The sequence below is a fragment of the Colobus angolensis genome, unplaced genomic scaffold (assembly GCF_000951035.1).
Source record: "Colobus angolensis palliatus isolate OR3802 unplaced genomic scaffold, Cang.pa_1.0 Scaffold101, whole genome shotgun sequence".
In the NCBI taxonomy this organism is placed as follows: domain Eukaryota; kingdom Metazoa; phylum Chordata; class Mammalia; order Primates; family Cercopithecidae; genus Colobus; species Colobus angolensis.
In genome coordinates, this window is record NW_012111031.1 from 3,049,679 (window position 1) to 3,064,283 (window position 14,605).

The window sequence follows — 14,605 nt, forward strand, 5'->3', positions numbered from 1 at the left end:
CATGGTGACTCATGACTGTAATCTCAGCACTTTGCGAGGCTGAGGCGGGAAGACCACTTGAGCCCAGGAGTTCAAAACTAGCGTGAGCAACATGGTGAAACCCCATCTCTACTAAAAATACAAAAATTAGCCAGGTGTAGTGGCCCACGCCTGTGGTCACAGCTACTTGGGAGGCTGAGGTGGGAGGACGGCTTGAGCCCTGGAGGCAGAGGTTGCAGTGAGCCAAGATAGTGCCACTGCCCTCCAGCCTGGGTGATAGACGAGACCTTGTCTTAAAAAAAAAAAAAAAATTGTGTCCTGCTAGAAATAAACATTGAAGAGTTTATTTTGTATCCAAGATTAGGTGTCTTTTATTATCATGAAAACAGTAAACGGATTAGAGAAAACAACGAAAGAGTAGTCCACTTATTTTTTTCTCTTGGTATTCCACTCACAAATTATAAACAGGAAATCTACATTGTGTTTTCAAATGTTTTAAAAACAACACACTTTTGAATGACAATCTTGACTTCATTTTTGAAAACTTACTTCATTAAAAAAAATTTTTTTTTAGAGACAAGGTCTCACTATCTTGCCCAGGCTGGTCTTGCACTCCTGGGATCAAGCAATTCGCCTGCCTTAGCCTCCCAAAGTGCTGACATTACAGGTGTGAGTCAGCACACCTGGCCTACTTCTAACAGTTACAGAAATTTATACACTTAAGACCTAAGAAACTATATAAAGAAGCAATTAAAAAAACCTACCGTCCATTCTTATCCTCCATCTGAAGGTGGTATTGAATAGAATCGGTTGACAATGTCTTTGGAGTTCCTTCTCCCCATTTCAGCTTAAGGTTCTGGTGGCTAAAGGCAACACATTCCAGACGAGGTGGATCAGGAGGGAGAGGCTTAGTTTTTAATTTTATCATATGGCTGAAAGGACCAGCTCCAAGGCTATTCAAGGCTTGAATTCGTATTCTAAGTGCCACATAAGAAAAAAAGTTTGGTTATGATTGTTAAAACATGTTAAAGTGTCTCTCTGGTCTAGGCAAAAATCAACATAATATTTAGAGTATACCTGTATGTTGTATCTGGTTGCAAATTGTTGATAATATAGCTTGTAACCTTTCCCACTGTTAGGGACTGTTTATCTCCAAAGTCTATGCTGTAGGAAAGGATTTCCGAACCATGATCACAAGGCTTTTCCCAGCTTATTGCAAGGCATGTAGAAGGTGAATAATGGGGATTTTCTATCTCATCATCACTTATTTCTTGAAGACAGGTCACAATGCCAGGAACTGATGGTGGAGTCACACAGGCTACTACTTCACTGAAAGGGCCTGCACCCACAACACTGAGAGCCTACAAATTAAGAGAGCCTCTGAGTTAACAAAGTCATAAGCATGAAAATGCCAATGAAATATAAAACTCTGGATAGAGTTAAGTGATAAAGTACTGATCATCTTTACCTGGACCCTGCAATAATAGGTAGTTGCTGGTGAAAGTCCTTTTATTTCATAATTGAGACCAGGCCCACAGTAACATATCTGCATACTTCCTTCAACTCCACCCCACTCCAATCGATATTCAGTGACATCTGTTCCATTACTCAAAGGAACCTTTAAATTAAGGATAAAGGTCTTAGTCTTGATGTAGGTTAAATAGCTTTTGACCAAAAATGTTCTTTACCTGACCACATGTAAAACTAGATTGCTTCTGAATTTCTTTAAAACTTTTAAGCACAATCAAAACCGTTCAATTTTACATTTTTTATTCATTAAGATTATCTGAATTTAAGATTGGTCAAATATGTAACTGTTTTGAGTAGAAAAATGACTAAGTCACTTTACAAAGTGTTTTAAGGTACATATACTTCAAATAATTCTATTAATATGAAATGTTAAAACCATACAGACATTTTGTTAAATTTCAAAGGGAACTGAAAATATAATAATTGTCATCACTGATTATTACTATCCACAATAAGTACACTGGTGATGTGTACTGGATAAATATAAGAGAAACAGAATTTACTAATTCCTATGTATGTCTGTTCTGAACAGTAAACTTACCAGTGGCTGAAATATCTCAGTACTGAGACAAAGCCTTTCATAAAAATACAAAGCACATAATGAACAGGAATCTAAATATCTGTAATGCAAATATACCTCACTCAAATTCTTCAAAGAGGAAAAAGAAGTCACTGTTTCTCATGTGAATTAAACTAGGACTTGCTCTGTATAATACAGGAAGTAAAAATGAACAGTATCTTTATTCTTTTATATAAACTATTCTAATCACTTAAGAAAGTAGATATAAGTCAATGGAAATTACAATACCTCCCAATTCACTTGTGCACAAGTTGCAGATTTACATGTCACTTGAGGGGGCTTGCACTGATCTGGTGGCCCAGGGGCTGTAGTAATATCACATTTTTCTGAAAATGGTCCAAACTAGAAAAACAAATGTAACTAGTGTTTTTATTTTTCACCCTTAAATGCCCACTGATTGCACAGAACTGCATATTTAAAGATTCATTAATAATTAAAGTCATTTCCCTGTGTTTCAAGATTAATTTGGTCATAATTCTGTAAGTATTCACATAAACTAAAAAGACTTAAAAATCATGAGAGTAAAGGTGTGAGAAATTTTAAAGTTTCATTTACTTATACTTTCTTCTGCCCGTTATTTCTTCAGGAACTGGTTTTTGTAAGAAGGGCAGGACATTAGAGAATTAGGTGGGTGGAATAATTCAGAAGAAATATAAGGAGTGGAGAAATTGATACTAATTAAAGGTATGGGAGATGATAGGTGTAAATTATTATTTTAAATTTTTTAATACTTCACAAATCTTTCTTAGGCATTATATTCCATATCAAATTTTACCAACATACTGTTCTATACATTTATATTTATTTTGTACCACAATTTGATTTTTCTGTTCCATGCTAAAAAGCTCACTTTCTCATAATTACTTTTAACATACATTACCTGGAATATAAAACATTTTATTCAGTACTGGCAAATTCATTCCCTGACACAGAGGAGAACAATTACAGAAATTTATAGTCATCAATTTTTTAAAGCTCATTAGCAAAAGAAAAGCCCCAATACACTGGTATTTTCACTTAACAGTGGCGCATCATTATAATGATCAGAAGTAAACCTACTTGTTACTGCACTGTATCAGGCAGTTTTGCCAAATGCCCATCTTTAAGAGCTAGGTCAACTTCTTTTTTTTTTTTTGAGACAAGGTCTGGCTCTGTCACCCAGACTGCAGGAGTGCAGTGGTGCAAACATGGCTCCCTGCACCCTCGACTTCCTGGGCTCAAGCCATCCTCCCACCTTAGCCTCCTAAGTAGCTGGGACTACAGGTGTGCACCACCATGCTGGGCTATTTTCTATTTTTTACAGAGACAGGGTTTCACCATGTTGCCCAGGCTGGTCTCAGACTCCTGGGCACAAGTGGTCCTCCTGTCTCAGAGGGAGGGCTGCTTGAGCCAAAGTGCTGGGATTACACGCATGAGCCACTGGGCCCAGCCAGCTACAAAAATCTAAGAAACTCAACTTCTCAGAAAATTCTATGGAAAAATTCAGTTGTTAACAAAGATTTAATATGAAAATTATTCCAAGTTATTTAAATTATATTTAATTTAGGAAAAAAACATGCATTAATCACCTATAAAAATGTTAATAAATAGCAGTAGACTTACCAAAGGGTAGGGATTTTAACATATCAAGTTTCACGAATATTGGTAATAAACCTTAAGAAGGTGAAACCAACTATTCAATGTAACCATTAGGCCCTAAAAACAACAGTATAATACTTTAAAAATAAAAATTTAAAAAGTTTTTCCAAAAAAAAAATAGTTTACTCCTTGACCATACTTATTCAGAGTATCAGTGACTTCAGTTAATGTTAAGTCCTTCATTTTTCCTCCAAATCTGATTGCACAGGGAATATACACCATATTGTATCATCACAATGTCATTAAATATCTCAGGCTAATCTTGTGAATGTAACTGTTTTATAACAAAGTAAAAAATTAACGCTACTATATGTGGCAAACAGAAACAAATGTAAATGTTTCCTTTTGTTTACAGCACTGATTTTAGCTAGACTTTAAATGAAGGTCATCAACTCTCTTGAAATAACCTCAACCTCTGGCCATAAATCCACAGTATAAATATGATGAATAAAGTTAAACTATATACTAATCAATTATAACAACTAATACGGCTCTTGAAAACCAATCTTATGAAAAAAGTATTTGTAATTTTTTTTGCCTCCCTTTTTTGAGCAAGGTTAATTCATGTCAATAACAACAAAATAATGATACAAAGCTTCACCATTCTAGCATGCTGAATGGCTGAATGGCTTTTATTTAAAATAAAACTGTAAACAGTGTTATTTATAGTACATTATTTATCAGTACTGCTTTCTGGTAGGCATAAATTTTATCTTAAAATCTGGAATAGCTTTAGAAAAGTCTAAAATATATTCTTTGGGAATATGGAAAGTAAATATTTACTTAAGGTGATTTTGACAAATTATCACAAACCTGAAAATATAAATTAAGACGTAAGTATTAAAGATGTGATCTTAGCGTACTGTAACCTTGTGAGGCTGACAAGATGGCTTCTTACAGAAAGGAATGACTTGTGTAAGAGCTGCCTAAGTATATAAACTTGACATATAAGAAATTTAGGCCGGGCATAGTGGCTCATGCCTGTAATCCCACAACTTTGGGAGGCCGAGGTCGGTGGATCTCTTGAGCCCAGGAGTTTGAGACCAACTTGGGCAACATGACAAAACCCCCTCTCTACTAAAAATATGAAAAAATTATCCAGGTGTGGTGGTGTGCACCAGTGGTCCCAGCTACTCGGGAGGCTGAGGTAGGAGGGTCACCTGAGCCCAGGAGGCAGAGGTTGCAGAGAGCCAAGATCATACTACTGCACTCCACACTGACCCTGTTTCAAAAAACCAAACAGTAATAAATTTAAAAGTAAGTTTACAGATGTAAATACAGAACCCTTTTGGACAACAGGATATGAAATATAGTATAGTTCACCAAAATAATGGGTATGAGAGAACTGTCAATTTAATTCTATAAAATTTTAATTATAGAATAGTTCAAAGAAATCGTTCTTTAGTTGATATAGGAAATTACTGCTTTGTCCTTAGGGAACCTGTTTTATTGCAGAGAGATGAGAGGTGTCATAGCTGAGTGGAAAAAACTTTGGCTCTGGAGTCTGGCAAACTCAGGTTTGCAGCTTATCTCTATCACTTATTAGTGTGTACGACTGTGGACAAAATATTTAGCTTTCCTGAGCCCCCGTTTCCTCAGTTGTGAAATGGAGATATTACCTACTTTGTCCGCTTTTTGGAGTTATATATTAAATACATACAAAACCAGAATAGTTTAAAGCATAAGTTTTTTTTCACTTGGGCAAAAAATCATAATTAGTTGCCAACTGAAAGTAAATGCTACTTCAGCCTCAAAAAACTTCAATCAGCCTCAAAAAACTCAAAAACTTCAATCAGCCTCAAAAAACTTCAGTACTTATGATTTTACTTCAACTTTTAAATTGATTAAGTAAACTCTACTAACACTGCCTAAAAGGTAAACTCTAGCCCAGCTGAAGTCCAAAGTGTCACAAACTGTAAGTGAGATCTAAAAATACTGAGATTTCATAAAAATTAAGTTGTGGAACATACTAACTTCTCTTGTATTTATCAATGTATGCTTATTAAAAAATTGTAAAATTTGGAGTCATATAAAAGCTAAATGGCCAAATAATGGATATGATGATATATGTTAAAATGAAATATATATCACCATTGTGATTATAATTCTACCAGCACAGCCTTCTTACCCCCATTTTGTTAGCTGCACGCAGTCTGAAGCTGTATGTCTTTCCAGGAAGAAGGCTGCTCACTGTACATTCTACTTCAGAACCTTGGTAAACTTCTCTAGGTTCATCTTTTTCTATAGGAGACATTTCCACACTGTAACAGGAAATGGGTGATCCACCATCAACCAGAGGGGGTCCTAAAGGTGGAAAGATTGATGCAATTTAACAAGACGAATACTTTCTGTTCTAACTTAATAATAATGTATTACCAAAATGGAAATTACCCCATCGTAACTGTATTTCTTTTGCTTTGGGTCTACCCTGTAATCTGGGAGGGAGGCATGGGCCAGGAGGCACAGCTGGAGTCTGCACAAGTAAAGATTCAGAGACCTGCCAAAACAAAAGCAAAAAGAAAACAAAAATGCCCCAAAACCAAATAATCAGATTGCTTTTGGTAAGGAAAAATAATATAAACATAAATATTGCACTGATAATTTGAAATTGTACTTGTCAATGAAAAAGGAATAAAGTTCTGAAAAAAAATCAAAACCCAATTAAATAAAAACTCAAAATTTTCATAGACAAAGACATGTACTGTGCAAGTACTATATACAAAGCAAGTTACTGAAAACGAACTTCAATGAACCCTTCCTTTCCTTTTCCTTCCATAACTAAAGAAAAAAACAACTTCCAACACAATTTAATGGGCAATATTTTTTATCTTCTCCAAAGGGATCCATAAATCTCTTCTAAGGAGGGATGTATTAATATACTGTATAAGCTGATTGATTGATTGAGTTTTAGAGGTGGGGTCTTGGTGTGTTGCCCAGGCTGGAGTGCAGTGACTATTCACAGGTATGATTACAGCCTCAAATTCTTGGGCTCAAGCAATCCTCCCACATCCAGAGTAGCTGAGACTATACACATTCATCACTGCACCAGGCTTAACTTATACATTAAAAAATTATCTTTCCTTTATCCTTTCCACCTAAAAATAATTCTGAAATCAGGTAAGCTTTTCCAGGTATTTGGCATCTTTCTAGGTATTTGATATTGCTTTTAGTTTCTATGCTATATTTATATTTTTAAAAGACTTTATTTTCAAAGACACTCTGTTAAAAACAATGCCACACTGGGCCGGGCGCGGTGGCTCACGCCTGTAATCCCAGCACTTTGGGAGGCTGAGGCGAGTGAATCACAGGGTCAGAAGATTGAGACCATCCTGGCTAAAACGGTGAAAGCCAGTCTCTACTAAAAATACAAAAAACTAGCCGGGCGTGGTGGCGGGCTCCTGTAGTCCCAGCTACTCAGGAGGCTGAGGTAGGAGAATGGCGTGAACCCAAGCGGCAGAGCTTGCAGTGAGCCGAGATGGTGCCACTGCACTCCAGCCTGGGCGACAGAGCCAGACTCCGTCTCAAAAACAAACAAAACAACAAAAAACAAAACAATGACAGAAACTCAGTGCCATATTCCTTACATGCAACATATTAAGGTTCGTATTTAACATTCTTTTTAAACACAAAATATGAATCTTTTTATCAGAAAGCTATCCTATACAAAAATGCTGTAAAATGCTATAGTAGAACAGGATTTTGTGCATGTGTATGTGTGGCTGCTTTTCTTAAATCCAGGGAGATTTTCTTACTGGATAAAATGAAGCAATTGGAGCACAAGCCAGCTGGGCAAGACTCACACTCAGTTTCACATTAGTTTCATTTTCAACAAAATGCCTATATTTCATTTTTAAAAAAGAATACTTTCATTGCATTAAATTTCATTTTGGAAAAAAAAAACAAAAACAGCCATTATGAATGATCCAAGAAAGCATTCTTGGTTTAATTCATTTAAAAAAAAAAAATCACTTGCCAGGTATGGTGGCTTATGCCTGTAATCCCAGCACTGTGGGAGGCCGAGGCCAGTGGATCAGGAGATTAGGAGTTCAAGGCCAGCCTGGCCAACATGGTAAAACCCCGTCTGTACTAAAAATACAACAGTTAGCCAGGCGTGGTGGTGGGCACCTGTAGTCCCAGCTACTTGGGAAGTTGAAGCAGGAGAATTCTTGAACCCAGGAGGCAGAGGTTGCAGTGAGCCCCGATCGTGCCACTGCACTCCAGCCTGGGCGACAGAGTGAGACTCCGTTTCAAAAAAAAAAAAAAAAATCACTCTTATTAATAAACATATGTCCCTAGAACATTATGTCTTTATATCAATGGTACACTTTAAGTTCATTTTGATTATTGAGTCTGTAATAAAAAAAAAGGCCAACTTTTTTGAAATAAGTAAATATTAGAAAGTAGATTTAAATAAGTAGATACTATTTTATGATGTGTCCTCACACACATAATTTATGGAGCAGTAAATCAGTCTATAATTTTATTTCTATTTCTGCTTAGTATGGTTATTAAGCATCATTCTCAAATTTATCTTTGTAAAATTTTCCCAATGTTTTCATGTATTTGTTTTTCCAAAGCTGAATATCAACCAGACAATAGATATACACTGAATACTTACTGTGAGCTAAGTACATTAGAATATTTTGGTCACTATTAAATTAACCAAACAGGTTATAGAAGTTACTTTGCTCCATTTGTGGATATGTTTCAATATTTGAAGTGGCACCTGGTGACCCTACCCCATTTAGCCAAACTTAACAACTACACAAAAGAATCTACATATAAGTATTACCGCACTCTGTCCTCCATCACTGATGCAGTAAACTCGTAAACGATAGAAACAGCCTGGATTCAGCCGATCACAAAGATGTTCCCTGGTAGCGCCACTGTATATCATTTCCCATTTGTTTCCTGTAAGGTGAGGAATTGTGTTCAATCAGATACTAGGTAATGTTTAACGGTTTGGTATCATGGACACATCAGGTATCCTAGCTTCACAAAGTAAGTATTTATGTAATTTGTCAGAAACAATTTAGGCTTGTTTCGGTTTCCTGGAAATGATCTAATTTTCTTTATGGGTGCAACTTCCTAGACAAGTCTGCATGGCTTCATGGAAGTGAAATATCTCTGTAATTCTGTACAGACTTTGGCCTAGATTGATAATTTACTTTTAATTAAGCATTTTAAATGTGTTTACTGGTCCAGTAATAATGTTATAGCACACAAAGAGTACAAAAAACCAGTATCAGAGGAAGTCTAGTCCTAATTAAAAGACATCTTTTTTTGGCAGGAAATAGGTCATTTCATAGAAATAAACACTGCTAAATGTGCGATTCAAGAATAAAGTTCACTAGTCATAAAACTTACTACTAAAACTAGTATGATATGAGTTAAATTTTAGAAGTTAATGCTTCTCTATCTGTATATAAATCTAACTGAATAAACTAACCTTCAGAAGATTCATAGTATCTAAAGACTTGGTCTAGGTGTATAGAGGCTGAGTAATGTAAACAAATGAGAACAAAAAGAACATGTAAATGCAATGATACAGGTGTACAGCACTCTTTCATTTGATTCACTGCATTTCTGGAAATCACAATTTAAAGTGGATCGTAACAGGCAAAATCCTAACTGCTACAAACAAAGAAAAAAAAATCCAGGACAGCCCAAAGTGAAGTAAACATCTTTTTACAGTGCCTTATGAAAAGCAGGAAGAAAGACAAGATATAACATAAAATGTAAAGCCATAAAGAATAGAAAGAGACTGGCTGGAATAAATCTATCAGTGTTTAATATCCATTCATACCGTTAGAACCTTCTGCCATCTCCACCACATATTTATTGATGGCTGCTCCGCCACTGTCTTTTGGTGGATCTATCCAAAGAAACAAAGTAGTATTAAGCAAAGTACAAAACAACATAAAAATGATAAAAAACCTAATAAACAGAATACGAAACTAGGTTTAAAAAAAAAAAATCACCTGCAATGACTTAATACAAGTACCCAATTACTCCATGCTGTTGTCATCTGCTTTCACTTAATTTACCATATTTAAAATAGGGCTCTCTATAACAATTTTTAATGGCTGCATGATATTCCACTTACTTTATTTATTTTTATTTTATTTTTTTTAGATGGAGTCTCGCTCTGTCACCCAGGCTGCAGTGCAATGGTAATGATCTTGACTCACTACAACCTCTGCTTCCTGGGTTCAAGTGATTCTCCTTCCTCAGCCTCCTGAGTAGCTGGGACTACAGGCATGTGCCGCCATGCCCAGCTAATTTTTAGACTTTTAGTAGAGACGGGATTTCACCATGTTGGCCAGGCTGGTCTCAAACTCCTGACCTCAGGTGATCTGCCTGCCTCGGCCTCCAAAAGTGTTGGGATTACAGGTGTGAGCCACCATGCCCAGCCTCCATTTACTTTAGATGTTAAGGTTGTTTGAAATTTTTGAATATCACTGAAGCATTTTTATTGGTCTGAATTTTTCAGGCAAGGGTCAAGTTTATGGGATCTTTGTTTTTCCATTAGGTATGTAGGTAGGTGATCGATACATGTTTGTTTTAAATGAATGGTTTTCATTTCTCATGAGAGCCAGATGACCCAGGTGACTTTAGCTGCAAGTTCAGTAATCTTTCATTTCACACAGTGCTACCCCTGCTCATTATCTTACAGAGGATCGCAAGTTGCTCTTTATAATATCTTAACCCACCATGTATGAGTATAAGGTTTTCCACAAAAAATATACCCAATGAATGACTCTCACATTTCTTTTTGGACCGTCTTGAGATAACAAATTTACTCAAATATCTTAAAAATTATCTTCATATTCAAATTATTTTAATCAAACACAAAAGTAATAATGTATAAACATGCACAATATCTTACCCCAAGTTATTTTAAAACTGTGTGAATGTATCTTTCCTTTCACTGAAGGCTTTACAGGTATGCCTGGTTTATCAGGGCAAGTAGTAAATTCTACTACTTCACTTGGATTACTTTTACCTTCTGAGTTGTAAGCAATAACCTGTGATGAGAACACAAAGACATAAAATAATGCATTTGATACCTAATGATACTGGCTTAATGAACAAAGTGATAGGAGACAAACAGCTTCAACCAAATGATAAAATACATTTTTTTAGCTTGGAATGGTTTGTTCTTTGAGAACTGCTTGACTCCAATAGATACTTGGCATGTATGAAGATTATGAAACTGTACTTCCCTTTTTAGAGTCCATCCGGGGAATACAAGTGTAAAACCTAACATTTTGATACTAAATAAGAATCAAAGGAACAAGCTATAATCTGGTAATTCTTGATGGGCTTTAGGCTTGCTTTGTTTCTTCTTTTAATATTCTTTGTGGGTTTAGAAAGAGGTCCATACATTCTTTGAATCTCCTTTCTTCAAAAGGTGAAGTTTAATCCCCCTTCCCTTGTGTGCGTGTTATACTTAATCACTCACTCTAACAAACAGAATACAGCAGAAATGACAGTGTGTGTAACTTCCCTATGGAAAAATTCATGTGGTGAGGAACTGAGGATTCCTGGAGACAACCATGTGAGCGAACTTGAAAGCAGACTCCAGTCCCAGGAGAGCCTTGAGATGACTGCAATCCTAGGTGACATCTTGATTACAACCTCATAGAGACCCTGCATTAGAATTACCCAGTTAAGCTAGTTCTCAATTCCTGACCCACAGAAACTGTAAGTTTGTTTTTTCAAGATGCTAAATTTTGGGATAATTTTTTATAAAGCAATAGAGAAATATAATTCCAATCTAGGTATTATTCTATTATAGACATTTAACTATACCTGTATTGTTACATTTTCTCCTCTACTGAACTTAAAGATCCTCAAGTCCAATACCAAACCATGATTTTTTCTTCTCTAAACCTGCCCCTCTTTTTCTCTCCCCACAGTAAAAAGCTCTACCCGTCTACCTAGTTGCTCAAGTCAAAAGTGTTAGAGAGAAACCGCCCCAAAAAAGCTTTGTGCTACTTTGTACTGCTGACACTCCCCACAAACCTCTCCATGCTGCCCACCCCCTCCCCCTTATGCTCTGCAACTCTTCTCTGTGCGGCCCACCTTTCCCTCTGAGCCCCTTTACATTTCTAAGCCCTTATCTAGGCACCACAGTGAAGCCAGCAGACTTCACCTATCAGGCCTTGCTGTGATAAGCAAATCCCAATTACAGGCCATTGGGACTACACAAGGGGAGGTCGTGGGAAGCACAAACTTTACCTACACCCACCTGTAAGTTCCTTCATTTAGCCGCTACCACAAACGTCACAAGGTGATATATGGCAAAGTTAACCAACAAACGACTCCAGGGTCTCTCTCCCCAATATAAACCCCTCATTTGGTAAGCTCAGGGCTTCCTCCTCTCTCTGCAGTGGAGCAGCCGACAGGTTCAATACACTTACTCACCTGACTTTGGGTCTATTCTTTCTCTTGGCTGACCTTACAAAAAGGAGACATCCTTGATTCTTCTCTAAACCGCATCAAATCTCTCACTATATACCTCCACTTCACTATTCTTTACAATTACGACCACGTTAATGAAAGCCTCCTTTCTCCTATCTTTCCTGAGTAACTGTAATTATACCGCTACCTAGTTTCCCAGTGTACATTCCTGCCCTTGACCCCCACCTACTTTCTACACCGCAGCCAGAGAGACTTTATCACTGCTCAGCTCAGAACCCTCTAATGGCTTTCCATCTTACTCAAAATAAAATCTAAATTCCACACCATGCCTACAAGACCCTGTGTGATTTCATCCTTAACTACCTCTTGAAACTCCACTGCAGGGTCTTTGTGCTAGTAGAATGTTCTTCTGATTTTGACATGCTACTTCCTTGTTACTCAGATCTGTTTAAATGCCATTTCCAAGAAGACTTCCTTAACTACCCATTCTCTCTTACCCCATTCTATTTTAATTAAGCTGCATTGCACTTAACACAATCTATTTGTTTGCTTATTTATTGTCCATTCCCCTCATCAGAATATCTGTTGTAGTATCAGTGTTTAGAACAGTGCTTAGCAGAGAGTAGATGCTCAACTACTGGTTGAATGAATGACTCATAGATGGGGACTATGATTCTATATAACACCATACACAAGGATATGAATAAATCTACGACCCCAAATAATTCATAGAGCCCATCAGAACTCAGTAAAGTTTAGTCCAATTGTTCAATTTTGCTCAGGCTTCCTCAGTCCTCTCACAGTCACATGGATTTTCAGGATGTTTTCTCACTCTACTTCTTTACAAATGAGACTACAAATGGGTTTGAAACACTTCTCAATATTGTGCACAGAATCTACTTAAACCTTTTAACCAGAAGAACAGTCTTCCTAAAAACTATAAAGATTCATTTAATTATGTTTTTAAGGCTCTATATTTCAACATTGTCTCTTTTTACTGTAAAGCACCTCCTAGTCATAAGGGTAATTAAAGGTATAAAGTCAACAAGATAATCTCCCTCCACCCAAATTTTAATCAAAATTTTCATTTAGTGCCTATCACATAAGGAGCACTGTGCTAGGAACCCTGTGTGATCAGATCTTATCTTCAAGGAGTTTAGAATCTTCATGCGGAAGATAAGCAATATGTGTATCAAAAGAATTCGGCAGGAGAAGAAAGATTACTAAGGCCTAAAATGGTTCAGGAAGGCTTTGAAAAGGGAAATGGAAGTGTTATGGAGTCTTCCTGAGCAATAGCAATCAAAGGGGAAGCTTGGGTAAGAGAAAAAAACAGAAAGCCCTGCACGTAAGAGCACAAGTGAATAGTCAACAGTGAGCTCTGCTCTGGGAGAGATCAGTAGTTAATCTGGTGAGGTAGGTGGTTCCAAGTATGGACTGGAAGGTAGTAAATTTTAAAAACTGAATGGAAATATAAAGAACCTTATATCAAACTAAGGAAATTGTTTCTTAGAGGGAAAGCTGTTTTTCAGAAAGATTAATCTAGGTATAGAAGAGAACCTGGATTGGAAGGTAAGAAAACAGCCTGAAAGCAGTTATATATAGAACATGTTTGAAGACTCAGTATTCTTCAAGACAGAAATGGCGGATGATATAAGGCAAAAAGATGGTATATCCAAGCAAGAGAGGGATACACCAAGAAGACCTAAGGACTTAGCTAGGGCACACTTAGGGCAGAAAAGATAGATCATAAAATGACACCAGACAAGATGAGAGGAAGAAAACATGACTACATACTATGTACTGTAACAGATGCTGACATAAGTGAATTTCAAGGATGGAACATAAAAGTAGTTAATGGAGTCAGATACAAGCTGTTTTGATTTCTCTTTACCTATAAAAAGATCTCAAACAAAAAGAGATAAGCTAAAAGTGAAAGTATCTAAAGGTTCTTAGCTCAAGATGCCCAGACCTTGACCTTTAGAAGCCTTGCTACATCCAAAGTGGGGACTGGAAATAAAAAAAGAAAAAAAAAATCCCAGAAGGCTTGCTACTTGAAAAACTTTCACAGGAAATTCAGGAAACAAGGCATCAGTTTTCTAGTGGCCTAGGGTTCTAGGACTGGCCACTCAGCTATGAGGCCTTTGATCGTTTAAAAAAAAATTTTAGACACCAGGTCTTAGCCCAGCCTTCAGTGAACCATTCGATGAAATTAGAATTGCTTATAACTCTTAATTTTAAATAATTTTAAAGAATTCTGATTGCTTTGTTGTGCTTTAAAATTTTATTTTTGGCTGGGCGTGGTGGCTCATGCCTGTAATCCTAGTGCTCCTTTGGGAGGCAGAGGTGGGAGGACTGATTGAGTCCAGGAGTTCAACACCATCCTGGGCAACATACAAGATTATCTACACACACACACACACACACACACACACACACACACACACACACACA

At 36.8% G+C, this 14,605-nt stretch overlaps 1 protein-coding gene across 3 annotated transcripts in view; it reads right to left on the reverse strand.

Annotated features, from left to right (window-relative positions):
* Nucleotides 1-14,605, reverse strand: part of FNDC3A (fibronectin type III domain containing 3A) — a 216,032-nt gene that overhangs the window by 11,365 nt on the left and 190,062 nt on the right. For all 3 annotated transcript variants that reach the window (XM_011939495.1, XM_011939501.1, XM_011939509.1), the window contains 9 exons: nt 10,617-10,755; nt 9,534-9,602; nt 8,520-8,638; nt 6,119-6,224; nt 5,856-6,031; nt 2,318-2,431; nt 1,448-1,597; nt 1,057-1,340; nt 744-956 (listed from right to left, as the gene is read on the reverse strand). In XM_011939495.1, the coding sequence (XP_011794885.1) occupies nt 744-956; nt 1,057-1,340; nt 1,448-1,597; nt 2,318-2,431; nt 5,856-6,031; nt 6,119-6,224; nt 8,520-8,638; nt 9,534-9,602; nt 10,617-10,755 (1,370 nt within the window). The remainder of the gene's footprint in view (nt 1-743; nt 957-1,056; nt 1,341-1,447; nt 1,598-2,317; nt 2,432-5,855; nt 6,032-6,118; nt 6,225-8,519; nt 8,639-9,533; nt 9,603-10,616; nt 10,756-14,605) is intronic.